This window comes from Pavona decussata, unplaced genomic scaffold, assembly GCF_977016875.1.
Source record: "Pavona decussata unplaced genomic scaffold, jaPavDecu1.1 SCAFFOLD_476, whole genome shotgun sequence".
In the NCBI taxonomy this organism is placed as follows: domain Eukaryota; kingdom Metazoa; phylum Cnidaria; class Anthozoa; order Scleractinia; family Agariciidae; genus Pavona; species Pavona decussata.
In genome coordinates, this window is record NW_028145812.1 from 398,455 (window position 1) to 426,422 (window position 27,968).

General features: G+C 37.5%; 1 protein-coding gene across 3 annotated transcripts; it reads left to right on the forward strand.

Moving 5' to 3' along the window:
* Positions 1-374: 374 nt before the first annotated feature.
* On the forward strand, positions 375-27,968 carry LOC146450237 (uncharacterized). 3 transcript variants are annotated; one of them, XM_085100592.1, is made up of 18 exons: positions 375-1,082; positions 1,466-1,824; positions 4,734-4,898; positions 6,197-6,307; positions 6,426-6,548; positions 7,473-7,569; positions 8,199-8,417; positions 10,038-10,414; positions 11,351-11,518; positions 12,020-12,130; positions 12,309-12,425; positions 13,085-13,175; positions 14,447-14,821; positions 15,764-15,886; positions 17,007-17,129; positions 20,307-20,429; positions 20,777-20,911; positions 27,529-27,968. In XM_085100592.1, the coding sequence occupies exons 1-18, from the start codon at positions 1,004-1,006 to the stop codon at positions 27,882-27,884; spliced, it is 3,252 nt and encodes a 1,083-aa protein (XP_084956718.1). In that variant the 5' UTR covers positions 375-1,003; the 3' UTR covers positions 27,885-27,968. The 3 variants fall into 3 exon arrangements, with proteins under 3 accessions (XP_084956718.1, XP_084956719.1, XP_084956720.1); XM_085100593.1 differs by lacking the exon at positions 17,007-17,129; XM_085100594.1 differs by lacking the exons at positions 375-1,082; positions 1,466-1,824; positions 4,734-4,898; ... (1 more) ...; positions 6,426-6,548; positions 7,473-7,569 and adding an exon at positions 7,729-7,798.

The following is a 27,968-nucleotide window of genomic DNA, read 5'->3' on the forward strand; positions in this document are numbered from 1 at the left end:
AATCAAATGACAAAGAAGAAACGAGGATAAAAGAGTTAACAAATAACAGCTTAAATAGCTTAACACTTGGACCAGCACGTAAGCTTGCCCAAGCATGCTAGCTTTTCATCACAATAGAAGGGAGGGATTGGAGGGGAAGGGGGGTAATCTAGGCGAAACTGTTTGTATGAAAAAATGAAGAACTCTGATTCTCAATGTTAAAAATGCCGGAACAATAGAAAGTCTTTCAATGGACAAAAATGAATTGTTACGTATCGATAAGTCTTCTACATATACGGTTGCAATATTACAAAAAAAAAAAATCGCTCCGTCACATCTAACATGAATCATTACAAATTTCACACGATGGCTTTCATTGGATATGAACGCCCAGAGTAGATGTCCAGATGTTTGTTCAATTTTAAGTTATGCTTAGCAGTTATTGACTGCTGGGCAGTGTAGGCTTAAAAATACACCTTTATTTTCCATCTACATAATTCCTCTAGCCGAAAGTCATTCTCCCCAAAAATGATTTATCTAATTCCCTTGTTTTCTTTTATTGAATTATAGTTTCCTTTACGGTTTATTTATTTCCACTGAAAATAATAACTTAACTATTATGTAAATAAATTGCAAATCAATAATTTTTGGCCAAAGGATGATCGTTCTAAAATGATTAAATGCTGGAATTTCGGTAAGCTAAGTGCAGTTAATAATTTCCTTCAAATAATAAAATTAAATAATGAAAAATAAAAATAAGAATAAACAAATAATTTCGATGTTGGAGGGGAAGGTGGGGAGATACCTCATCCCCCGTGAATGTCTGGGGGTTAAAGAGGCATTAAAAAAAATATTAAACTGAAAGGAGCCTTTTAAATCTGACGTGTGAGGGATACATCTTAACCGATACATAAAGGATTTCTATTAGAAAAACACTTTAAATGAGGCCAAATAAAGATGATGATCACGAAAACGTGTTGCATTTAACATTGCCGCACGAAGGTTTTCCTTCAGCTGAGGCAAGATGTCTGACGAGCGCCATCTCCCCCTGCACCTGTGCTTTGTGTTATTTACAGTTGTGCTGCTAACCCGAGGCAATGAAGGTAACTTGAAAAGTCAATTTGCTTTAATTTCAACATTTTCCTGGTATTTTTCGTAATTTCGTCTCTTAATTAAAGCTAAAAGAGTAACAAAGATTTGAGGGTGGGGCGGAAGTAGATCGCTGTGGAATTTACCAGATAAAATAGTATTTTCAAAGATAATTTCAGGTCTTTAAACCTTTTTTGAAAGCATATATTGCACGCTTTACAATTAATAGTCACCTGCATAGCTTTCTTGACGTCTAGAATTAATTTGAACAGCAATTATTGGTTGGGTGCTCATGGATGGACTATACAATCAACCAAAATACTTTTGTGGATTAGTTTACTGACGACAAAAAAGTCTTCAGTCTTAGTCAGCCTTTGTCTATTGTCTCCTTTCATAGCCGCCAGTTTTAAGGCCGGAAAAGACAACGTAACAACATCCAGTCCAGGACTGTTCGCTTGCAAGAAAATATCGTTTACTCAACCTTTCAATGGTGGAAAGAAAGTGAAAGTGTTTGCCTCATTTGGTCATTCAGTGCAAAGAAGCCCAACTCGTGGTAACGGTGCAGCTATTTGGGTTGAATCAGAAGATCAAAATCAATTCACCACTTGTGTTTCTGAATACGGTGAAGGTTCTAATGGAACAGCGGAGGTGAATTGGATCGCTGTCCAATCCGTTCCTTCTGGGGCTCAAATAGGAACTGCTGGCTTGGATCCTTGGACTACTGGGACACAATGCAAAAGGATCGACTTCCCACAGGTTAGCATAATTGGTATTTCTATTAGTATTTGTTTCATGGAATTTCGATTTGCAAAAAAGAAGTAGAAAAACTTCTTCCCGCCGGATTCATTTGTAATCAGAGTTCTAGGTTTAAAATAGGATCTTAAAAGTAACGGCCTTTCGTTTCTGGTATCAACTTAAGCCAGCTTTGGAAAAAGAAACCGTCTGTTAATTTAGACAATTTACTTTCCTTGCGAAAAGTTAGACGGACAGTATTTTCAACCTTATTTGCCAAAATAATTTCTCGATTACAGGACGTCAATTTCAAAGTAAGCAGTCGATACCTTTTTTGTCAAAATTGATTTGTCCTCTCAATTATCGATATTTTGTGTAACTGATGCTTTGGAAATTAAAAAAAAAAGCTTACGCTCGTTATAAACTTAATTAACCATTGCAGTTGGTTTATCGAGGTTCACGTAAGAAGTTCTAAATCATAGTTTTTGTTTTTCTCACTTTTCTAAGCCATAAGCACCCAGACAGAGGTCCAAAAGTTCATGAGCTACTAATCTACTTTTCAGACAATGCTGGCACAAAATCAATGATACGTTAGGATTTTGAGTGAGTGAATGAGTGACTGAGTGAGTGGGTGAGTGAGTGAGTGAGTGAGTGAGTGAGTGAGTGAGTGAGTGAGTGAGGAGTGAGTAAGTGAGTGAGTCAGTGAGGGAGTGAGTTAGCGAGTAAGTGGTTAGGTGGGTGCATGAGTGAGTGAGGGGGTGAGTGGGTGCGTGGGTGGTTTATTCGATTAGTGAGTAAGTGAGTGAATAATGCACGCGTTTCTGCGTGTGTGCGCGAGTCAGTTGGTGAGTGGGTGGGTGGGTGGGTGGGTGGGAGGTGAGTGGGTAAAAGTGTGAGTGTGTGATTGAGTGAGTGTGTGATTGAGGGTTTAAGTGAGTCTGTGAGTGAGTGAGTTGCTGAGTGGGAGGATGTGTGAATGCGTGAGTCAGTGAATGAGTGAGGGAATGAGTGAGTGAGTGAGTGAGTGAGTGAGTGAGTGAGTGAGTGAGTGAGTGAGTGAGTGAGTGAGTGAGTGAGTGAGTGAGTGAGTGAGTAAGTGAGTGAGTGCGTGAGTGAGTGAGTGAGCGATAGTGATAGTGATAGGGTATCTTTTATGCGCCTTAATCTCTAAAGGGAGATATTGGTCTAGTTACAATAAACATTTCGATGTTAACTACAATAACGAATTAACTAATACAAGGAGATTACAACAAAGAATAATTGATATGAAAAGAGTGAAACAATTCATTATTTACATGCTGATTCGAGGAACTTTTCTCTCTTCTGGAACATTAAATTAGTATATTTACCTACTGTTTTAGTAGTATTTTCCTTGTCTAGAGTAAGTGGACAACTAATTTTGTCTTTATTACTTAAGTTGGCGATAACATGATTATTTTTGGAAATGAGAGAATGGAGTTCATGTCTAATTTTATCATACTCTTGGAAATACAACAAGAAAGCCGTTTGTCCTCAATGAAATTTCTTTTGCATATTAAGCAGGTTCTTTCTTCTACCGAGATTAATGCCCCTTTTTTTTCTTATTTCCCAGTTTGTATACTCAATGAATGAAGCACTAGTTGCAATTTCGAATTCGTAATACTAATTCTATGTGCTGGGTTTCTGATGGTCTTGAGAGAGTCCTCTAGTTGGTTGTCATTTTAACGTGTTTGTGAGTAGCTTTTTCTCTAGAGTTTTCAGAACTGTTACTGCGGATCTTCGGCTAATTTTGAAAATAGCTTTTTTTCTTAGTTCCTTTATAAGGGAGGAACGACCATTCTTCATATGTTGTCGATTTACTATATTGCTTGTGGAGGGCATTCGTATTAACTATCACTATTTAATTCATCAAAAAATCTTGCGTAACAAAAAGCTTCATTAAAGAGATGATTGTTTGTTTTATGTAGTAGGCTTTGCCAGTAACTAAAAATTAAAGCCTTTATGTCTATAGTTGAGAGGCTCCGTCCAAGTTCTACACTACAGGCTATGTTTTATGTTTTATTTGTACCAGGGTGTATTTATTGTTTCTTTTCATAACTTAATATGGACTTGTTCAACAGTGCTTTTGTCAAAATAAGTCTTATATGATAATAATTCAGGCTCACCAATTTCGCGTTCATATAATAGTATAAGTTTGACAAGGGCATCACAAAGTTTATTCCTAATTGTAATTTTGGTCGTATCGGAATTAGAGAACGACCGTTTTATTATTGTTGTTATTTGTCCTCCCAAAAACCTTTCCTTATTCTTGTATGTTTGATATCATAGCTCAGTCTGCCTTCTTACTTAGCAGTAAAAGGCATTCTTTCTCAGTTTTGTCATCCTGGCCCGTCTAGATTAGCTTTGCTACCTGCGGCGCCCAGAAAGTGTCCATGTAAATTTATGCAAACACCAAATAAACTTGAAAGTTTAAGTTGAAGATAGAACTTTGTAAGCTTTTTTACTAATGCGAATTCGTGGGATATAACGACCAGATCAAGTCCTTCTATCCCTACTATGTTTGTCTTTCTCTCAAAGATATGTTTGGCTACATTGTTCTCATTTTGGTATAACATTATTAAATTTAATTATATTTTGAATTTAGGATGTCTTTTCTCTTCTGAAACATTAAATATGTGTATTTACCTACTATATTTGAAGTGGTTTCATTTTCTAGGGTAAGTTAATACAGTATCTTATCTTCATCATTTATGTTTTTAAAAATCATCGTGCGTTGAAACGAGAGAATGCTGCTCATTTCTAATGTTATTGAGTGAGTGAGTGAGTGAGTGAGTGAGTGAGTGAGTGAGTGAGTGAGTGAGTGAGTGAGGAGGTTGAACTTATATATTAAATGGTGATAACAAGTACTGTTCGATTATTATCAATTTCGTCTTGTTTTATATTTGATTTTTTAGCGTTTTATGACTCCACCAAGTGTTCTGGTAACCCCTTCTCACAAGTTAGCCAAAAGACCCCAGGATGCCATGGCTCTGTGGATTCAACATCCCAGTGTGGACAGTTTCACTCTTTGTGCCCGTGAAACGAAGCTTTTTGATGGCCTACACCAAAATATAAAAATTGTGAGTAGTTACTTTTTATTATTACTGTTTTTCAAGGTATTGCTTTTTTCTTCTGTAGCGTAATTCTTTGTCTTATAAAGAAATAAACTCGCCCTTTTAAAGGGTGAGTTGGACTGGAATAGAAAGTGCCCGAACTTGTCTCTGAACATTCGTGCCTATTGGAGTGAACGTAGCAATAAGCACACTCTCTGACTTTTCCTAAAATTAATCTAAGGAGACCTTGGTTTTGAGACCTTTATTGTGAAATGATTCTCTTAGAAATAAATCGTAAACGATTTTGACAACGATGGTGCTTCCTCCTCTAAAATGTCTTTGTCCTTTGATTATAAAACACTGCGTTTATCGTACTTTTCTCTTTTTACATTTTGTTAGTTTTATCAGGGGCTATAGAAAACAGGGTCTCGACTAAATAAATATTACAGTTTATCTCAAGTAAAGTTGAAATACTCACAATGAATCAGTCTTCTGTTTTTTCTAATCGTTGCTCGCCATTTATGTCAAGTAGAATAGCCCTGATAACCCTGCGTTTGATTCAGAAATATCCTGCAAGCGTTCGTCAAGTCTTGGTAACCGCGCGTCGTACTCCAATCCCAGGCGCGGGCGCTAAGCGCGCGAGTGTTAACCCTTATGAGTTAAAACTCGCGCGCTTAGCGCCTGCCCCTTAGATTTGATTAGGACGCTCGGTTACCAAGACTTAACGAATGCTTGCGATATAGTTCTGAATCATAATGGCGCGTTGTTAGGGCTATTCTAAAAGAAATAAATAAGGAGAAAAGACCAGTAAAGACAATAGACTACTTCATTGTGAGTAATTCAACTTTATTTGAGATAAAATGTAATCTTTACTTAGTCGAAACCCATGTTTCCTATAGCCCATGGTTTCATTTATTGTTAGGTCAATTCTTGGATGTATTGATGATGTGTTGGAAAACCTAAAAAATCCAAATGAGATAGTGAATCCTGAAAGGCGGCACTTAAGATTATTGGCTTAAATCCCAGGCTATATCAGTTCATTGTCCCAATTTGAAAACGTAAATTAAGAGACAGTTTGAGACTTAATGCATTAATCTAGATAAAAAAAGGCGTGGGCTAAGAGGAGAAAGGTAAAAGGAGAATAAGAAAGTACAAACAACAGCAGAGGTGAAAAGAAACTCCAATGTAGCATGTTTAAACTGGTGTAGTAGCCTGTCAGACAGTCTGGTCAAATACCCAAAAGATCTTAAAAACTGAAATAAGAGGGTTATATTCGATTAAAGAAAAGGTTGGCTTGAGCATTAATTTATTTTGCTTTCTTGCAGAACTGGTTGGCATTTACTAACCTTAATCTGGACAATTTTACCCTGACGAACAGTCTGTTGTTTGCAAACATTACCTCACCATCACACAGAGATAACTATGCTTTCTGTCAGGTAAGGAAAGTAAATAAGCAAAATTACTAACTTTCATCATAGTCCTATACGTTTATGCATATTTATTTATTTACTTATTTATTTATTTATTTATTTATTTATTTATTTTCTCTGATAGAAAATCAACTTTACAGACCCATTCTTTGTTCCTCCTGTGGTAGTGGTGACGCCTAAACGCAGTTATAACAACTCGCGTCTGTCTGCTGTATCTGGATGTGACGCAATTGTCAGCTGGGTTGAGGTACTTTCTTTAGCTTTGCTATGTTTATCGTTGATCCAATAAGCAATTGCTTTAGAGAAAGTAAGTAAGCACGATTTTACATTATCTCCTGAGAATACAAACAAGTCCATATATCTAATATCCACTTGCTTCAAATTTTATCACAACACTGGAGAGGTCCACTGGATGTTTTTGTTGTTTTATGCTGGATTTTGTGGCACTGTGAGAAGAAATCCACCCCTACTGGATACTTAACTTACTCAAGCAGTCTAGGGTCTGGGTTTGAAGTATGTTCGAAAAATATAACTCGTCCACAAATTTTCGACACCTAAAGCCTAAGACGGGATGAAATTTTGCCTTATTTTAAAACTAATTTTGGAACAAGGTCTTTCTTGGATCTCTCAGTAAGTAGTTTTTGGTCGGCAGATTTAAAAATCAATCAAAATGGTTTCAAAAAACAAAGAAATTCAACCAAGATATAATAATGCGAACTTTAAATTGGCAAAAAAGATGCAACTCTAGCACTGATATAGTCTGCCAAGACGGAAGTCTTTTAGCGCCATCTCGATCGGCCACATAACTAAGAGACTTGGAAAACATATACAAAACGTATCCTTTGACATATACAAAAAAAAAATAACATGTACAAAATACAAAATACAAAATGTATGCTTTGAAGTCCGCAATGGACAGAGATAAACGTTCAAAGTCAGCGTGGGTAAGATACCTTCCCCATCGGCCTATATAGCCTTAAGTTATGATTGCTACGGAAAAATAAAATACCAGGGATATTTAAATTTTGTTAAACGCCAGTTATTTGTTTGCGATAGGTCATAAAATGAAGTGGTTTCTGCTTAAATATTATATAAAAAAGACTTAATTACAATTTACATCACTGCTATCTCAATCTGACCCTTAAAATGAAACAATTCTGTTCAATTTTAGCACACATCCAAAATGGAAACAGAAATTTGTGTGAAACATTATAACAATGATGTCAACAATAAAGACGCCATCCAAGTAGATTACGTGGTTATTGGAGGTACGTAAAATCAGTTGTAAATGAAGACCAAGCAACAATTTATGTTTATTGTCCTTGCTGACAATTGTTTCTCTGGACTTTTCTTTACCTAAAATTAAGGACACAGTCTTTGGACGAATTCTCGTTGACGTATTCTTTTTTTGCGGACTGTAGAAATATGTATGCACGAATGAAAGACTACCAGTTCTCCAACCCACACTTACAGTGTTGAGCCCGTGTACCGAAATAGGTCAGTTGTCTTCTGGAGAAACTGGTGGGAAAGTACTATGTGATTGACAGTGGATAGCATGGCTTCTAGGTCAGATCATGATACACTGGAAATTATATATATATTGAAATATTTTTCCCAATCCCCTTTGTCTACCATTCCACGTACATTCATAGCAGATATGACGCTAATACAAAGACGCTTGTACACGTCTCCATGTTGACTCAAAGGGGATTGAGAAGAATGTATTTTTCCTTTGAGCGTTTCCGGTTTTGATAACTGCCATAATACCAAGCCAAATACATGGAAATTTTTATATTCATCCTCCCTGAACCCAATTTCAAATCCACACGCTCTCCTCTTGCCTCCAACCGGATGTTCTACTTTCTCGTAACATTCCTTCCTTTGCACATTTTTCTAGACTTGGATCCATGTTTAGACGTCACGTGCGATTACCACTGTCTTTGTAAGGCTTTTGGGCCTTCCGATGCTCGCTGTGTCAGTGTTGAGAACTGTCCCTCGTTTCAAGAACCAATCTGTTCCTCAAATGGTACGACTTATGACAACAAGTGCCTGTTTGAACAGGAAATGTGTTTGCTGCAACTGAATTTTACAGTGCAACATCCTGGCAGCTGTGAAGGTATGATTACTTAGATATAGGTTGAATTCTAGATACGTCTCTGAAGACTTCTGGCGTGCACATTATGCAAACCAAGAATAGGCAATTGTAACAATGTCTGCAGCATTACACTCTTGTAAAAGATGCCGACCGGGGAACTAATATTACGAAAACGTGTTTCATGTTTGAGAGGAAAGATGTTATACTATGAGACATTCACAACTCTGGAGTTCTAAGCTAAAGGCTGTCTTGAATTAAGTCCAAAAAAAAATTCAAACTTAAAATTTCAAACTCCCACAAACTTAAGAATTCAACGTCATTTTACTTTATAGTCGAAGGTGATCTGAACGGAGGTTTGGCGGGATGCGGGATCTGGCTTATTTTGGGACCGTTATTCCATGTGCGAGTAGAGTAGGGATGCATTATCATTAAACCGGAGTGGGTGTGGGATTCTATGTTTGTTAAGGGGTCGAGATACGGGTATCGGGAGGGATAATAGGAGAATACGGGGTTACAATTTGACATGACGTTATGTATTGACCACGCATTTCATAATTCATTTGGTAAAAGGAGGATTGCCCTAGCTGTCATTCATCTATATTGCAATAGGCCATTTTACAGTTGTGTTTAGTGACGTGGCCTTGGATTGGCGAGGCTGGGGGTGACCTTGTTTTGATACAAACCTCACTGTTTTTCATATGTAAATGCAAACTACAGTCGAACCTGCATTAAGCGGTCACCCTCGGGGAATGGCTAAGTGACCGCTTAATACAGGTTGTACAGAATACATCACTTACTTGGTTAAGGAAGTTCGGCGATAAAATGGTATGACAAAGGAGAGCATGGTATTGAAACGGACTAGTAAAACATTAACTCCACGATTGTGCAGCTCATTAGAAACTCGATTGCCTGGCACGCTATTTGTTGCCATATTTAAGTTGTTTCCTTTTACAAAGTGACCGTTTAAAACAGGTCAAGACAATAGAAATGAGCTCGTTGGGATTTAGTTTTGGGTGACCGCGACCGCTTAATAGAGGTGACCATTTAATACAGGTCAGGATTACAGTAAATAAGGGAAGTAATTTTCGGGACTTTGACAACTGACCGCTTAGTAGAGGGTGACCGCTTAATACGGTGCCGCTTAATACAGGTTCGACTGTAGTATGCAAAAGAACATCTTGATCTATATATGAAAGCAGTGAGGTCTGTAAAAAAAAAAGTGACTAAGCACACAACTGTAAAATGGTCTATTCTCTATAAATTCAGAAACCAAATTTAACGATTTGGCTTGATCGGAATTTAGACGGAAAGAAGGGCGTGATGGCGAAAAAAAACGGGCGTAAAGTCGAGATCTGAAGAGCTCATTGTGGACACGCCTACGAAGCATGCGTTTGACAAAACCTGTAAATCTTAGAAAATTCCTTTTTTTTCTTTTAATTTAAAGTATAAAAGGCATTTTGTCCTCCAATGAAACATTCCAAAAGCCCCACTTGTGTTTACATGGCAACGCGCAATTACACCCTTATCTGTCTCATATTTCATTTTTTTATTTCCCGTCATTTGGTCTGATATATTTTCTTTTACTATAATAACATTTTTCCAGTCACTTGTGCTGATTTAAGTTTTGTATTATTATATCAGGATTTCCATTTCAACGCGGTCGTCGTCACATGCCACACATTCCATCTCTGGGGTACTCCCATTGTGAAGTAATTCGTTTCCAACCTTACGTTTTCTATCCTGACAAACCCATTGATGTGCAGATTACTGTCAATCACATTGACACCAGTGACAAGTCCTTTGTGCATGATGCCACAGTTTCTTGGGTTGAACACGTAAATTACCATCAATTTACTGCCTGTGTGATGGCAGCCGGTTTCAACGAACGCAAATCTAGTGCTAACGTGTCCGTTGACTGGATGGGTTATCAGGGAGCTCCATTTGGTGGTGTCAGTGGAGAGGTGCGCATGTCACAGTGGTGGACTGGGACAACTTGTGAGACTGTGAATTTTCCCTCGGTAAGTGATTTGTTTGTTTCGTTTCCTTTAGTTTGTTTTTCCTTACTATGGGGTGGGGGTTGCTGTTTTTAAGTTTTTTCCTAATCTCAGAAGTGCTCATTTAGCCATATCTAGACCTGGCTTTCTTTGTTTTCAGTGGGCAGAGGGAGGGTCTGGGCGGATTCCGCGCCCTCCTTATTAGAGCTACGACAGTGACACTTGGAAGGTAGATAGTTCGTCATAAGATGTTTCATTTAAGGTCCACAACGTTAATTGACGACGTCATATAACGTGTTAATTTTGTCATAATTTCCAGTGGCAGCCATCTTGGATGCGCCATCTTGGATTTCTGAATGTATTAACCAAAACTTCCGAAAAGCGCCGAAATTGAAATAGAAAGGTAGTCAAAACTAACACAGGAACACCATTATGAGCTAAAAATCCAAAAACAAATACGGTACGTAAGAAAAAAGAATTTTACTTCATCTTAAAACTGAAATGTTTATTTTTACAAAAACAAACAAAACAAAAACAACAACAACAAAAACGTCTGACTTGGTTGGCAAGGTATTATCAAAGTGAATAAACACTTACCTACCACGTCAGATGTTTTCCAGATAAATTTCTGATTAATTCCACAAGAGCAAGGGCGTTTGCTCAAACACTATTAAAAAATTATTTGACATCAAATTTGCCGTGAGTAGAATCCCCACCTCCAAGCCAGTCTAGATAGTTTAATGCCAGAGTCACACGATAGATTTCTTAAATTATACTTTCAAAACTGAGACTTTCGCATGCGACATTAATTAGCCTGGCCCGAGTATTTAGACCACTGGTGTGAGTTCTATTGATACGATGCACTAAAAACTATAAAGGTCTTTTGCGTTAAGGTAGCATCGGTATGACTAAGCCGCATAATTATTATTCTAACTTTTTTTTATTTACTTTAATCTACAGGGTAAGTTTTCAAAGAAACCTTCAGTTTTTGTTACCGCGGCACACCACCATGCTGGGCTAAAAAGGGATGCTGCCAGTGTTTGGTTGGAGGACCTCTCCCAATCGTCACTGAAAATATGTCTGAGGGAGCTGCAAAATTACGCAGGCTCTCATGAAGATATTTACGTTGTAAGTGCATACAAATGTCTGTTGTTTTGCCCAGTTGTTTTGATTTAACCCAATTCGTGTGTGCCACATACGGCATCCTTAGCGACTGCACAGAGGTTAAGGAAGAAATTGGTTTCAGTGAAATGTCTTCTTTATTGAGTTTTCATAAGATTACCTGAAAAATCCCTTTTAAGAACACATTATTTACACTTGAATAAGGTGAAGCGCATCAAATACATGTAAAAAAACTGAGTTATCGGTTAATAACTCTATGTGGGTGTTTCAAAACTTTTCATCCATCATTTTGAATGGAAAATACTATATCTACGTGATGTGGCGTAAACATATTAAGCTTTCTTGAAATCTCCCATTTGTACAAAAACCATTTAGAAAACCTAATCAGCTATGGTCTACTTCTCTTAAGTCTATCTGCTATTGTATATAGTAAAGTCACACGCCCAGTGACATATAATAGTGTTACCCAATTTTTTTATAAGATTTTTGTTCACTTACTTTCTCTAGAGCTGGTTGGCGTTTTCCTCTCTTCACAAGCCTCTTTTCTCGGAACACAGTTCAGTTTATTTTGCAAACTCTCAGCCTCCTCCTGCTGATTTCAATAATGCCTTCTGCAAGGTCAGTACACTTCGTTTTTACTTTCAACTGCAACGTTTTTCTGTAGAGAAAAGAGTATGTTTTCTTTTTGGACGTATATATCCTTGACATCCGCAGGATCGCCAACTTCAAAGTGAATTATACTGATTAGTTTGAGAGTGAATGTAATCCTTTTCTAACCACTACGACTTTTTCATAGGACATACACTTCACTAAAGTATATCAAAATGCTCCGAGCGTTTTCGTTTCATCAAACCATTCCTCAAGTGGTGGAAATCAAGATCCTATGCACAATTCCATAACAGCTTGGGTTGAGGTAGGTCAGCCGCTTCAATCTATACTAGATATGTTCACCTTACCTGTTAGAGATATTACTAGCTGTTAGAAATCCATTTAAAAATGGAGAGAATTTACCATGGAGGTTTATGATTCATGAATACATTTTACAATGTAACATGAGTTTTCTAGGCTTTGATGATAATCAACATTTCAATCTTTGCAGCGGTCTATGTTGCCGCTTCCGGACACCAATGGACAATCAAGTAGAAGGGCTATTGCTATAAAATTTAATTATCATTTTGTTAACAGTCTAAGAATGCTCACGTGGCATGGTGGATAAAGATTCGATGGAGGTCATAAATTCAATGAGACACTTTTTGAAATACAAAAGTAACTCTGTGCTGAAAAAAAGTATAGGAATTTGCGAGTCAACTATCTAAATAATATACCATTCAAAAAGGTCTGGACTACCTCTCTAAATAACGTTATTTGTTTTTTCGTTTGTTAAAACTGCATCCGTGTCACCAATTATATTTTAGATAATTTTCTGTAACTCGCTCAATTGCGAACGATCATAAATCTCTAAGTTTTAGTCGCACAAATTACGCATGTACTAGGTTGTCATAAAGAAGGCGAAGTCTAGGGAACAAACAAAAAAGCATAGAGCATTTCATATGAGTTTGTCTTATTTTACAGTATATCAACACCACAGGAGCTCGTGTATGTGTGAAGGAATTGTATGTGTCAAAGTATGACCCGCTCTCCATATCATACACTGTCCTGTCAGGTAAGAGTACAAAATCCATTTTTTTTGTTTTGTTTTGTTTTGTTTTGTTTTGTTTTGTTTGTTTTACGTACAAGTAATCAATCATTTCACGAAAGAAGACGAATAATTGTTCACTGAATAAATCAATGGAAATGAGCAATGTACAAATATACAAATTAATAAAGAAGTAAAACCTAAAGATTAGATTTACAACCAAATTGGGCTAACCAATAAAAATATGTAGATTTTATTACTCTTGATTCAGGACAGTATGGAGTGGGGGGGGGGGGGGGGGGGACTTCTCTTAGGGTGTTCTCTGATTTTTTTAAGGCTTTCTGTAGATGTTTCTTTATTAGAACTATTTTGGTTAAATTAGGTAACTATTTGTTTCCATAATCACGATATATATTGTAATAGAGGCTGAGACAACAACTTTTAACCAACAATGCCATCTGTGTTTTTAATGTCTGCTGGAAACCTATCAAGAAGTAGCAAAGTATTTAAGTAGATGACATTCTGCACGTTGAATGTGCAGGATTTCTAATTTGCAGAGGTTTTTGTTCTATATAAAGTTGAGTTTTGAGCACCATTCAAGATGACGCACATTTTTGCCAGCACTCCGGATGACGTTATAGTCCCTGCATTCGCACTCCCCGGACCCGCATCTCAGCAGTGCCATAACCCATAATACAACCACTCCCTTGCAGAGTACGACATAAGGTATGCATTAACCGAGGAGGACAAGTTTGGTTGTTTGTCTAAAACTTTAAAATCACCTTATTTCAAATTATTTATGGCTAGCCAAGGTAATTAATAGGGAACTTAAGCAACGACGACGGCAACTGCAACGAAAACGTCACCTGAAAATATAACTTTATTTCATTTGTGCTACTTCGCGATTATTTCAACTCGCTCAACTTTTACAAAAATGACCATTTATCCAGGAACCAAATTGGTAGGAGTGGCGTACAAGTTAAGAAAGAAAATGAAAAATTCTCTGTCGTCCGTTGACGTTCTCCACAAAACCTTAAATTTGGTCATTTCACGTTGTTGTTTTGCAGAGGACGGCAAAGAAATGTACCAAAATGTAAAACGCACGTGCACAGCGATTGTTTTTGCTCATTAAACCTATTGTTTTGCAGTGTTGTTGTTGACGTTGCCGTCGTCGTTGCTTAAGGTCCCTAATAACTAACACGGCTGAATCATAACAGAATTAGTTGCCTGGAAACAGAAAAATTTTGTAAGGAGAAACTACCACTGAATATTTTTTTTTATGCCCTCTGTTAATACAGACATATGTCGACCAGGCTGGAGTTACTTTGGTGGTTACTGCTACTTCACAAGCCGCGCATGCTCCTCATGGCTGACCGCTGAATCAAACTGTTCAATTATGCACTCAGATCTAGTGACGGTTCACAATCAAGAGGAAAATGTCTACATCCAGCATCGCAATAACGGCGAACGAAGTTGGATTGGTCTCAATGATAGAAGTGTTGATGGATCGTTTGTTTGGACCAATAAAGAAGTGAGCAGCTTTAGGTCCTGGGCGCCGAGACAACCAAACAACTGGAGAAATGAAGACTGTGTGCATACTTTGGGTGCCAAACATGGTTACACTTGGAACGATGTGTCATGTGACAATTGCAACAACTTTACTTGTTTTACAGGTAAATTGCAGTAAATATGTCCACTTCATATAACACTTTGACGTAAAATATCTTGTTGATATTGCTAGAGGCTTGAGACAAGGTTTTTTATTATTTTTAGCGTCCCTCTACAGTAAGTACCGTCTTTTCAGTATACCTCACGCCAATAGGGCGGTTTTGTGAAAATAATACTACCTTTGTTATCTTACCATAGTTAAGTCTTGTTACTTGTGGGACAGTGACACTAGAATTGCCCTGAGCAAAAAACAAATGTCCTAAGTACTTATAATAATTTACATTGATATATAACAAAATACAAAATCAGAAATAACAAATAACAAATCAGTAATCGGAAGGTTACCCGTGTAAACTCATAGACATGTTGTAATTATCATCATAATGAAATCTACATCCCAGAAGCCACCACAAGGGAGCCTTACTGTATTGGTTGAGGTCCCACTTGCACTTTTTTACAATGGTGTCACAAGAATTTAAACTGAGCTGTTTCGCCGTTTCAAGTGAAATCCATTAGTTTGTTGCCAGCGTCAAGCAGCAAAATCCAAGCAGATTTACCACGAAGTTGACAACTCCGAAAGTATAGTGACATTATATATCGGTACCCGATCTCGATTTTTAAAATGCCTTGATTCGGGTTAACAGTAGAACGTCAGTACCAAATTACTTCATCAACTCTGTTGGCAAAACCAAACATTCATTTATACCCCCTACCGACTACAATTACTTTATAAAGCAACCCCCTTATTCTGTGAACTCTGGCCTACCATTCCAATAGTTTCCCTAGTAAGTTGCTAAAACAAAAAAGGCCATGAAGATTGTGTCCTTTGTACAACATAAAATGAAAGTCAAAAGGCTAAAAGTGGGCTCTTGCACATCCCCCCCCCTCCTCCATACCCACCCGTCTGCATAGGGTTAACGTTGTTGTCTATCGTTGTATCTTTCCAGACCTAGACGAATGTACCACAAACTCCTTTGATTGTGACTCCAATGCTGCTTGTCAAAACACCGAGGGCTCGTACACCTGTGGTTGTAAATCCGGCTATACAGGAAATGGCAAGATTTGCAATGGTAATAAATTGGCAGATTGCGCAAAAAAAATTGTAAAATGTAATTGTCGTTCGTATTCTCGTTCGTTTCTCCTTTGCGAAACGAAGTCTCGAAATCATTTCCCCGAAATGCAGTCCGCAGAACTGTGATCTTCGGTTTTTAACAAGTGACAACTTTTTACAAAAGAAAGCATGCTGTCTGGTATTTGACTGCCTTAATGGAACTGTATGCTCTCCTTTTAAGAATTATTTTCAACGAGTGAATCATAACGCTTTAAATAATAGAAACAATGGGAAAGCAGCAAAACTGCCCAAGGTCAAACTAGATTTTGCACGCCGTAGTTTTTATTTTTTAGGTACCTCGACATTTAATTCTTTTCCTTTAAGTCTGAGAAGCATTAATTCTAGATTTTTATTCAGGAAAGCCTTGGACGATTTTTACCTGTAAATTTTTACTGTAGTTCGAAATTAGTGCATGTTTTGCTTTTACATATCACTTCTTAATTATTCTTATTTGTAAGTTTTTAATTCTTAGTCATCAGGAACCCGTTGATAACAGTATTCTATACTGAAGGGTTATCCTGGATAAATATTCGATTATTATTATTATTATTATTATTATTATTATTATTACTATTATTATTATTATTATTATTATTATTATTATTATTAAGTGGAATGGTGATAATGTTTTGACTGTGGGGGTGAGAACTTCGACGGTAAAATAACGAGGACGAGACTGAAAATAATGATAACGAAGTTATGATAATGATTAAGAGGATGATGATACGAACAAAATATATGTGCAGTCGAAGTGCGGAAGTTATGTCAGTCATATTAAAGAGCACATTACTGTAATATTGTAATCATAGACTAACATTTTACCAACTCATATTGTCTGAAAGTAGCAAGGGCCACTAGAAATTCTCAGGTTTTTTTTTTTTATGTCACCAATCCAATCGAGTGGGTGTTTTATAGTCTGTTGCATCACGAGAACAGCAGACGAGAAATAAAAAAGACGCAAGAAAATAAAATAACCCAAGGTTTTTTGGAAAGTTTGCAATATAGAAATAAAAGAACTTGTCTGATGCAGCTTACGGCAGTTTCCATATGCAACGTTTGCTCTCATTACACTTTCGCAGATATAGATGAATGTGCCACCAACTCTCACAGCTGCGGTGTTAATGCTTCCTGCAGTAACACCGACGGATCGTACACATGTGCTTGTAAATCTGGATATTCAGGCGATGGAAAGATTTGTACTGGTAAGCTACTTTAATTTGCGCTTTTCTCATCTGGGGCCCGTTTTTCGAAAGACCCGGTAACCTTTTGGGTCCTTGTAAGTGGGCTGTGAAGTCCCCGATAATTTTACGGGTGTTTCTCGAAGCTCCCGTTTTTTTACGATCCCGATAATTTTCCTGGTAACTTACCTGGTAATTTACGGGAGGTCATGACCTCCCGTAAAGTTACCGGGAAATCGCAAATGTTGCGATACTAAACAAAACGGTGGCCGTAGGCGGACTTTTTTGTTTAGTTAGAAGACCTCGGTCATGTCAAAGACGACCAATCCTGGCCGACATGGCTGACTGTGGAGTCATAGAAAGATTCAGGCTTTCACGTGCGAGAATCGAGTGGCTCGTGAATGAACTTGGAGACGAATTGAGGAGAATTATAGCGAGAAGCGGCCCGCTAGCTTCGGAAGCAAACGTGAATACAGGCGTAGCATTATTGTTGTTGTTGTTGTTGTTGTTGCTGTTGTAAGTGTTGTTTAAGATGTTCATAGAGCGCTAAGGGTGTTTGCATATGGGCGTTGTGTAAATTTGAAATTATTACTATTTTATTTTTATAAATTATCAACAAAAGGTGGAGGAAAAAATAAATATTTTGTCATGTAAACGCGGCTCACTCGCAACACATTATTACTTCGAAATGGCTTCCTTTTAGCGTAAAATGGGTTCCTGTCTTGCAAAACTAATCTTACAGCAAGCGATATTGTTTTCTTTCCTGTAATGTGCAGAATTTTCATAAGAAAGAGGAAGTTAGAAATCTGACATGCTACCTTGAGATAAATGTAAACATAATCATTGTTAGTATATACCTCACAAGTGAATAGTACTTTTCGCGCGCGCTGATTGGCTAGCTCAGAGATGATTAGCCAAATACTATTCACCTCCGAGCAATCGAAGAGAAACAAGATGGTTCCCGTTTCGCCACGGTCACTAAAGAGGAATGTATTTAGATAAATGAGACAGCTGTTACAAAAAATACATAAATGGCAACAAAGTTTAGTTTGACGGCATTAAATGGTTAGTTATTTAATCTTTCCAACCTCATATTCTAAGGCGAAAAATGAAACTACAATGCCTTGTTTACGAAAACTGCCGAGCACTATAATTACAATGTAGACAATAAAACATCTAATGTTTTGGAGCATGGTTTCAAAATCAAGACCAATTTTACACAACAATTAAAGAAATGACTCTTTAGCAACTAAACAAGTGTCTCAAAAAGTTTAAATTGTTCGCAAGAAAGCCGCGAGACGGAATTCTCTATAACAAGAAATCGCTTACCGCACGGCGCGCGGGATTTTAAAATTTCCCACCATTTGTCGGTATACTGTCAAAAATAAAGGAATTTTGGCCCACTAGTTATCCAGCTTGTGTGGCATATACTTTTAAAATATCCACCACTATTCACCTCCACTTCGATGAATAATTGTTAAATATAAACAGAGCGATAGCAATGAGAGTCGATTTATGGTCGTCCTCCAAATACACAAATGCAGCGTTTGCTGCTTCAGCTAGAGGGATAAAGAAAAAAAAAAAGAGCTTACAAACGATAGATAAACGAGAATAAAGAACTTAAAAATCGTTCCACTTTTCGCAAAATAGTTTCAGTCGCATTTCAATTAATCAATCCTTCTTGTATGATACAAAAGCCGATTTTGGATCGGTAAAAGTAGTGCTTGATGTCCACTGGATGTCTGCCGGAGAATACGATCAAATCACGCCGGGCCCCAGTTGTTTAAAGGCCGGATAACTTTATCCGCTGGATAAGGCAGTATTCAGGGTCTAAAATATACTTCACTTAAAACCTTTTCCAAGGTTTTTGTACACTCCCAAACTTAACTGTGGTTAGAGTGTGCATATTCGCTTGTATAAGAGGAAATACTGAAATCTTTGCACAGATTGGAACTGACGTATAGCGACTTATCCACAGGATAAAGTTATCCGGCCTTTGAACAACTGAACCCAGTTGAACTATAGCTATTCAATTTTAAAACTTGTATAAGATCCTGCCTTATTCCCAATATTCTCTATACTTACTAAGGCCGCTAAAAGTAAATTTGTATCAGTACGAACTGTTGAAATAGGCGTTGAAATAGGACACCACACAGACACTGTTTCCCCGGCGGTCGCCATAGCTTGCTTACCTTCATCTCTTCTACAACTTTGAAGGAATTATATACTGATCCTGACTATTAGTTTGATGCTTACAACAAGAATTGATGATGATAACATCCATAATCCTTTTCAGGTTCTATTTCGCATCTGGGAGTTTCCTGAAACTAATTGCCGATACCATGCATGATGCAAATTAGTGATCTCTCTTGGTCGCTCCCCTTTGATAAAACTAAAAAGTTAAACTTAGAACGTATTGTATTGTCCTTCAAAAAGCATGAAGACAATCCTGTCTCATCCATAACCGTGCTTTTCTCGAATAAATCGAATGGATTACGGGTGGTGTTAAGTTCGTTCTCCTTCCCTTGCGAACGAGTGTGAAGCGCGCGCAAGAGCCTGGCAATGGTCCCCTATTTTACCGGGCGCGGATATTACCGGGAAAGGTTACGGGTGCTTTCGAGTAACGCATTATCGGGCCCGGTAAAGTTTCCCGATAACGGCCCCGATAAGTTAACGGGCCAGGAAGTTACTGGAACTTTCGAGAAAAGGGCCCCTGGGTACATAATTACATTTTACAACTAAACCTACGTTTATGGGTGTAAAAATAGTGTAAGAAATTTGAACTTAAATTAAAGCAATTTAAAGTACCCTTAAATTACATATCATGTATTTATTTATTCATTTATTTTATTTTAATTTATTTAATTGCTTGGTGTATATTATTCAAAGAGCAGAATTCAATATGCTGCATAACATTGTGTTTAGTGGCAATTGTTTTCCGGGCCAAATAACTTTGAAGTTTACAGGGCCCTCCAAAAACTCACCATACATTAAATAGGTGTTTCATTGCCCGAACATCAACAGCAACAGAAACAGCGTCAACGACAACAAAAGCAACAATAGCGACAGAATAAACAATCATGCAATAGTGCAAAACTAACAGAGTGATTTTAGAGTCGCTTCACAGGGGTGCAGCTTACAATAAATTCCACATGAAATAATTATAATAATGGATACTTTCTCTCATTACATTTTTTCTAGATATAAACGAGTGTTCGACCATCTCTCACGGCTGTGATGCCAACGCTGTGTGCAGTAACACCGTTGTATCGTACACCTGTGCATGTAATTCTGGATATTCGGGCGATGGAAAATCGTGCACTGGTAAGCTATTTCTAGTCTACTATACTAGAGAAGTAGTATTGTTCACATTTCCATAACCCAACCGTCCCTACGGCCCTCCCTAATTAAACGAAAAGTTGAAGGAAAAAAGGTTGTAAGCAGGCCTGTACACCCTTAACTCGAGATTCCATTTAGGTGCTTGTTATAAACTGACCTAGGAGCAATTTTCACTAGCCAAATAGGATTTATTAAATTATAATTTATTAACCACTTTATTTGTGTATTTGCTGCATGTACTATAATTCGCATGCTTCATTAAAATTTAGATGACTAAAACTAGAACTACGGCTAAAGTAAGAAGCACGAAGTATTATGGGTCTTCTCCACAGATATCGACGAGTGTATCAGCGGCGTCCACGACTGTGTCAGCAGTGGCTCATGTACAAACACATTGGGATCTTACAGCTGTTCGTGTAACCATCCTTTTGTAGGAAGTGGGAAAAACTGCAGGCATTCTGCGTCAGGTGAGTTACATTCGTCTGAAATAAGTGGTTGTTACCTTTGAAGTTTTAAAAGTTGATATAACCCATCCAAAAAAAGAAATCTGCAAACAAACACGTACACACACACAAACTGCAAGAACAACGTGGAAAGGAAAGGTCCCTTTGCTCGTTTTCATTATGCATTGGGTTACTACTGTATTAATAAAGATACAGTATCTCGATATATTCAAAAGCAGTAGATCGCTCTGTTGACGCGTTCTGATTGGCTACTGAAACTCGCTATAGCAAGCGCTATTCCCGTCCAAGAAACTCGCGAAGCTTACGTAAATTACGAGAAAAATGGCTTCCTTGATTGCAACCGTAAAAAAATTAATTAATTAATTAAAAAAACAGAGAAAATTTACAAATATGCAAAGAAGCTGTTACCGCTAACATGAAGAAGGCGGCGAAATTCGGTTTGGTAGTTTTTGCAGGTAAAGCTTGATCCTTTTAAGCCCGAATTTGTCGATGAAACTGGTGGCAAAACTTTGGGTTACCAGTGCAGATTACTCTTGCGAAAGTTGTTATCGTTGACAGGAATAAATGATTCAAAATATCACTCTTTTCCTGCTATATTATCGCACTGTATAAGTATATAGTACAACAACTATTCACCTCAGTGTCGGTGGCCAGTGGTAAATATCTACCACTAGGCACCTCCACTTCGGTGAATAGTTGTTAATTTTTAAATATAAAAATTGCGCCTAAAACGTGTAGATGTTCTATGACTGTGTTACTGATAAACGTAATCACAACGTGCTGATTCAAAGCTCTCGTTTATGTAGACAATTAACAGAGAAAGGATTATACAGGTTAAAATAATAATTATAAACATAATATTCACAATGATAAAGAAAAAACAGTAAGAAGGTAAGCTTTATCGCCAGTGTAAATATCGACAAACTACATGAACAAGCAAATTATGGTTGAACTGAATGGCAGAATAATAGTTTCGCAAATTTAATTAGTTGCTTAGGAATCAAAATTCTTTGAAGAATGAAAGAAGTGCAGGCAATGTACAAAACATAAATTTAAAATATTCCCAAAGCAAGGGCTCAACACTCAACTCTTAATCATAAGGCCCACACAAGTTGAAACTACTGTGTGAAAGTTTGAAATTGTAAAATAAAAGGAATTGTTTCTGTAACGAAACATTCAAATCAACTTTGCAATAATGCCACGAATATAAACATTCAAGTTAAATAAAAATCATATTCAATTTACTTCGGAAGTGTGCAATTTTTGGGTGTGTGTGTGTGTGTGTGTGTGTGTGTGTGTGTGTGTCTTTGAGAAGGGGAGCTATATATAGGGTATTTAAAAGACAAAATACACACCTGTTCTTCGCATTTTTATGTTTCGGTCAGACGTAAGGCAACCTGGGTAACATTTTAGCCCGACTTTGACCTTGCGTCGTTCATGCATCGTACCAGCACCACCCTCTCGTTAAACCTTCTGCTGTATTTAATTGAAATCTCCCATTAAAAGGTACAGGAACGCAGCAAAGCAATCCACTTGGTAGGGCGCATAAGAAGGAAAGTTATTCTTCTCTGGTCTTTTTCTTGATTTATTCCCGTTCCGTACAAGTAAACCTGCCATCCACTTGCTTAAATGCTTTTTCGTTCAGACGTTTTTAGGAAAAGTGAATGGTCAATGATTTTTAATTCTTTGATATGCATTGCAAGGTCTTTTTAGTCTGGCACGTTTACTTTCATCCTCCGTTTGTGTTTCTCTGAACGAAAAAGAACCCACTGCCCGCCTTATCTCCGCCATACCAAATGGCACAAATTAATCAAGAAAAAAGGATAGAGAAATTTTGCAAACTTTGTTAGTCACATAAAGCCATCAAGAATTCATTTTACTCGTTCTACTTCCCTCTCAAATTGTAGGGGTTAATATATGCAATATTCAAATTGCGTAAGCCTTTAAAAAGAAACGGCCAGCACACTATTTGGAGGTGAATGGGCAAGATAAAAGCTCTTGTTATCGAAAGATAAGATTTGCCAAACCAGGCAGTTTTTAGTGATATAAAATCCGTCAGTGGTATAACACAAGATCACATTACGATGTCGGTGCATAGATGTCAGCCATCGAAAATTTATCTGACAAAAATTTATTGCCCATCTCCGTCACATTCTTTAGTTTTTCTTAGAACAAGGGGTGTTTGATTTTACTAATTTGTATACATCATATCTGTGGAGTGCTCCGAGCTACGTCAAAATACTTGATACACCAACTATTGGCCCCCATACCATTTTCATTTGAATCTCTAGGGATTGGATGCATACTCTTCGTGCAGTATATTTCTTCGGTTTTTATAGTGTAATCGGATTAGGCCATGCATCAATCATTTTTATTTGGTAGGTTATATCTCGATGCCCTTCTGTTCTAGGTTGGCATTTTAAGAATTTAGCCAAGTTCGGCAATCTCCTCTGTGTTCTTGCGTTCTGAATTCCCTTCTTGGACTCTTTTATACTTCCAATTCCCGCCACTTTTGGACTTTTGGGTTCTGATTTTTAATGCAAAGAAAAAATAATGTCAACGGGTATCCTTCTGAAGAAAAACAAATGTGTTGATTGAAGATTGATGCTGGAGGGATGTCTGTTTTCCCTGCAAGACCAGCGCGTTGTATTTCCGCCGTCCTATTTGACTGGAATTTAGAGAAACAAAAAGATGGTTTGTAATAATCTAAATTTGCAGTGAATACAAACACTTTGCTGTGTTCCATTTACATTATTTCCTACAAAAACGGGTGAGAGCCCTTTTCTAACAAAATTCAAGTACTTACATCAATTTGCTAATTGTATTTTTGATACATCCTCTAATTTTCAACAAAGGTCTACATAATTGACACTAACGGATGCTATTCTGCGAAAAGAACATGAAATATAGCGATAGTACCCCAGAAGTATTAGTTGTTGTTGTTGTTGTTTGTCACTAAAAGTCTAATTACTTTTCTGCTTTGTTTACGTTCAGTGTTTACAATAATATTTTTGAAGTTCTACAGATGTGAAGAGAGAGAGCGCTTATGTGCCCGAGTTACTAGGCCCATATTCTTATCAATATTGTAACCAGTGTGCGTCATACGTGTACATTGCTTAACTCTATTTAACTTGCTGCAATATAACCTGTAGGATATAAGTACATCCAACTGTTTCCTTTGGCGTCCGCAGCATGAGGTGATGTCATGCGACGTGGGAATTAGGTCCGTGATTATTCACGACTACCTTCCAAAACTGGTTCATCAAACACTATGATAATCGTATCAAATTAAAAAGTAACAAAGAAACACTATTTTTTGACAAGAGAAAAAAAAAATCGATAAATATGGTTCTCAAAATCTTGTTGCCATAGAGAAATCATGTCACGTGAACATATAAAAGTCATACGAAATTTGTTCCCTGATAATCAGATAAGTTTAGGGAAACGTCAAAACGTTGGTTGATGTTTGCTTTAAAGGGAACCTCCACTACGACAACAAATTGACGGTAAATTGTCGGAGAGAGTGTCTAAGTTCTAAGTTTTAGTTTAAAAAGTAGAAGTGACATTCAAGTGTACTAAAATTAGATATGATTATCGCCTTCTTTCGATTTTAAATTTCCCGGGCGCCGCCATTTTGCATTTCATGACGTCATACGGTTGTTGTTATTGTAAGAAAACAGAAGTTCCTTTGTTTGAAACAATTGAGAAACCGTATTACATCATGAAATCCAAGATGGCGGCGCGCGGGAAATTTAAAATGAAAAATAGGCGATAATCATATTCTGTTTTGTCCGACACAGAACTATTCTTTCCATGTTTTCCAACGAAATTTGAAATAAGATTGTATTTTCAACAGTTTAACGTTAATTTACTCCATCAGTGGCGGTTTCCTTTGATATCAAAAATGTTATGAATGTTAAAGTCAGAGAGGGCGCCCCAACCCCCCGACCATCCAGGCTGAATACGATTAAATGCATTTCAATTCCATGGATAGTCTTACCTAGCTATTGAAAGTGCAAATCTATTTAAAAAAATCATTGTCAAAATTATGACTCCTGCTTAAGCTTCTTTTTTTTTGTTCGATCAAAGCTTTTTTTGTTTTTGTTTTTGTTATCATTTTGTCGCAGTACAGTCGAACCTGTATATAACGGCCCTGTATTAAGCGGCCACCCTCTATTTAGCGGCCAGTTTTCAAAGTCCCAATTGTTTGTTTATACAAACGCTGTATTTGATACCTGTATTAGGCGGCCACCTCTATTAAGCGGCCGCGGCCACCCTGTAGCAGTCCTATGTTTGTCTTTCTTTGTTATTTTTACCTGTATTAAGCGGCCACTCTTGAATGGAAACTAAGCCATATGTTATTTTTTGCGGTATTTTATTGTGTTTAAAGTGCGATCCAGCATCACTATAAAGAGATAACAAGTACAAAGCTACTGTAAGCTGATACTCGGCCGTTTAATATAGTTAACGCTTTTCAGATGTCCGCAATGTGCTGAAGTACAGTAACATATTACGAACGCTAAAAAAAGTTTGTTTTGAATATGCTTCACTCTTTAGCAAGAAATTCTTCTTTAACTTGTTCTTCAGCCATGTGATATTGAACATTGAGCGTAACAACTACGTAATGAGGGAATGAGAAATTTTGTTGTGAGCTGTAATTCATAGAAATAGAGCACTGTATACCGTAGGAGAGTAGAGGACAATTTATTGTATAGCACTTTTACACAATGTTACGTATATTATACCGTTAAGTTACAAGTTGGCACTGAACTTTTTTTAAAGTATTGATTACTTGAAAGAGTGTTGATTGTTCTATTGTTTCCTTGCATGAAGTGTTTTTGTATGATACGCCATTAAAATTGACATTAGACCACGCCCAGTGAGTATTTTTAGTGATCCTGTATTAAGCGGCCAGTTACTCAAGTCCCGAGGGTGGCCGTTATATACAGGTTCGACTGTAATTTGAAAACATCGTATCCACTTATTTATTAATATTTGGATTACATTGCATCGCCACTGGTTTGAATTTTGAAAACAGCGGATCATCAGAGATTTCCTTGTTTTAATAAAATGAGAGGAAATCAGAGCAAATTTGTTCTTATTATATTTATTGTCATCATTATCGATCGTACGCAGCCCACAAATGCATGTGCACGTAAGGATTGCTCTCGGTAAGTTTAATGTCTTAGATGTCCTCTTAACTGACGATGACATTACCTGTTGAAATTGGATGTCCTATGCCAAATTCAATTTAAAGACAAAGTCGCGTAAGTTCTTTTTTTTCTAAATCCTGGTTTTCACTAGCGACGCAAGCACAAGCGCAAGCATAAGAAAACTCGTTTTACCTTGAAAACGGCCTCGACGTAACCATAAGCGCAAGCGCAAGCACCAAAACAAGGAACGTTTATTTTCTTGTGCTTGTACCTGTGCTTGCGTTGCGTTCGTTTTCACTTGACATAAAGCTGTTATGCTTGTGCTTGCGCCCGTGCTAGCGTCTCTTAAGTGAGAAATGCTTAAGAGTGGGCCAACGTTTAAACAAACCTATGGATATACTGGAACGTGAGGAGTTGATAGACCGGACGTTGGTTAGGTTAAATTGTAAGGATATTATCCCCCCATTCACCCGCTTTTTTATTTCTCCACAATTTCTGTTCGGACTTCTTCCACTACCATGGCAACTCATCACGCCACTTGAACACAAAATTGTTGTCAATACTGCGACTTAATTTTAACACTCGGGCATGTAAGAGAGGAAAACGGGATGCCATCCCTTCCTGTGGCATTTGTGTTCAATATTTAAGTTGAGAAGACTATTCGTCAGTAGGTGCCGTTTTCAGCAAATGTTTGCCTATATTTATAGCAGCAATTTGGGTGAAAATCCGCTCGGATTCGTGTACAGGATCGAAAACGTACGCCCGCTACCGGAAACAGTCAGATTCCATAATTTACAGACGTCCGCCCGCTCGCGCACTGAAAAATAAAAAAAAATTGTCATCAGTGTTTTACAGGCAAAGAGACAAACGCCTGTCCTTCACATTTGCAAAACAAATGAGGATCTTACCAGTGCCAACTTCCATGTGTTTATGAATATGAATAAATGGAAGAGAGCAAATATGACCTTTTTGCACCTGTCACCCAAAAAGCGGCGACATAACTTCCGGGATATGTTAGTAATTAGCCGTGACTAGTACGTCATCGCCTACGATACAATTTATTACTATTTGAAAACCCAGGATTGAAAACTTACTCTGTCTTGCTAAATTCAGCGAACTGCAGTGAAACTTTTTTTTTTTTAGATGCCAAGATTAATTTCTTATTTTGTGTTATTTATTGTATGTTATCTTAATTTTCAGTTTGTAGGATTTCGAGTGTATGTGCGTGCGCATGTGCGTGTATGGTAGCTACGCCTCTGTTTTCCCCAGCAGCATAATGCATTACGAGCTGGAATGGTGTTGCTAAAATTATTTTCAATTATGATTATAATAATTATGATTATTTTAATGCTTAGAAACATTGTCCACTGGTAATAATGACCTGGGATAAGAGAGCGAATTGAAACTTGTTTTAATCTGATTTTTGATGATTATCACTGTGTTACTTTTATTACTGTTTCTCTTCAGAATGCCAAAACTATTACAGTCTGAACAATGGTAACAGAAAGATAACTTACACCTCTCGTCAGTATAATTGTGACTCTGGACTGTCTGGGTGGTATCGGTTTGAAGGTGCAGCAGGGAAACGAATGGCTTCCTCATGCCCTCCCACTAGAAGGTGTAACACTGCTGCAACAGGATGGTTAACAGGAGGGCACCCTAATGTTGCTGATGGTCAAGTGAGCAGGAGGGTGTGTTTTCACTGGAATACTAATTGCTGCCTGTGGGGAACTACCATCCAAGTGAGGAACTGCGGTTCTTTCTACGTGTATTACCTCAGTGGCACACCTTTGTGTAATCTCGGCTACTGTGGTAGTGACTAGAAAAGAACTGAGACTGTTCTATTTTCAGCAAATCCTACAGTTTAGTTTATTTTTATGCGGATGATTTTCTTTTTTTTTTTTTTT

Excerpts from the sequence above, each read along its gene's own strand:
- LOC146450237 (XM_085100592.1), top strand. The coding sequence starts at position 1,004 with ATGTCTGACGAGCGCCATCTCCCCCTGCACCTGTGCTTTGTGTTATTT. Across the intron at positions 6,308-6,425 it reads ATAACTATGCTTTCTGTCAG|AAAATCAACTTTACAGACCC; the intron begins GTAAGGAAAGTA and ends TTTCTCTGATAG. Across the intron at positions 11,519-12,019 it reads CTCATGAAGATATTTACGTT|AGCTGGTTGGCGTTTTCCTC; the intron begins GTAAGTGCATAC and ends TACTTTCTCTAG.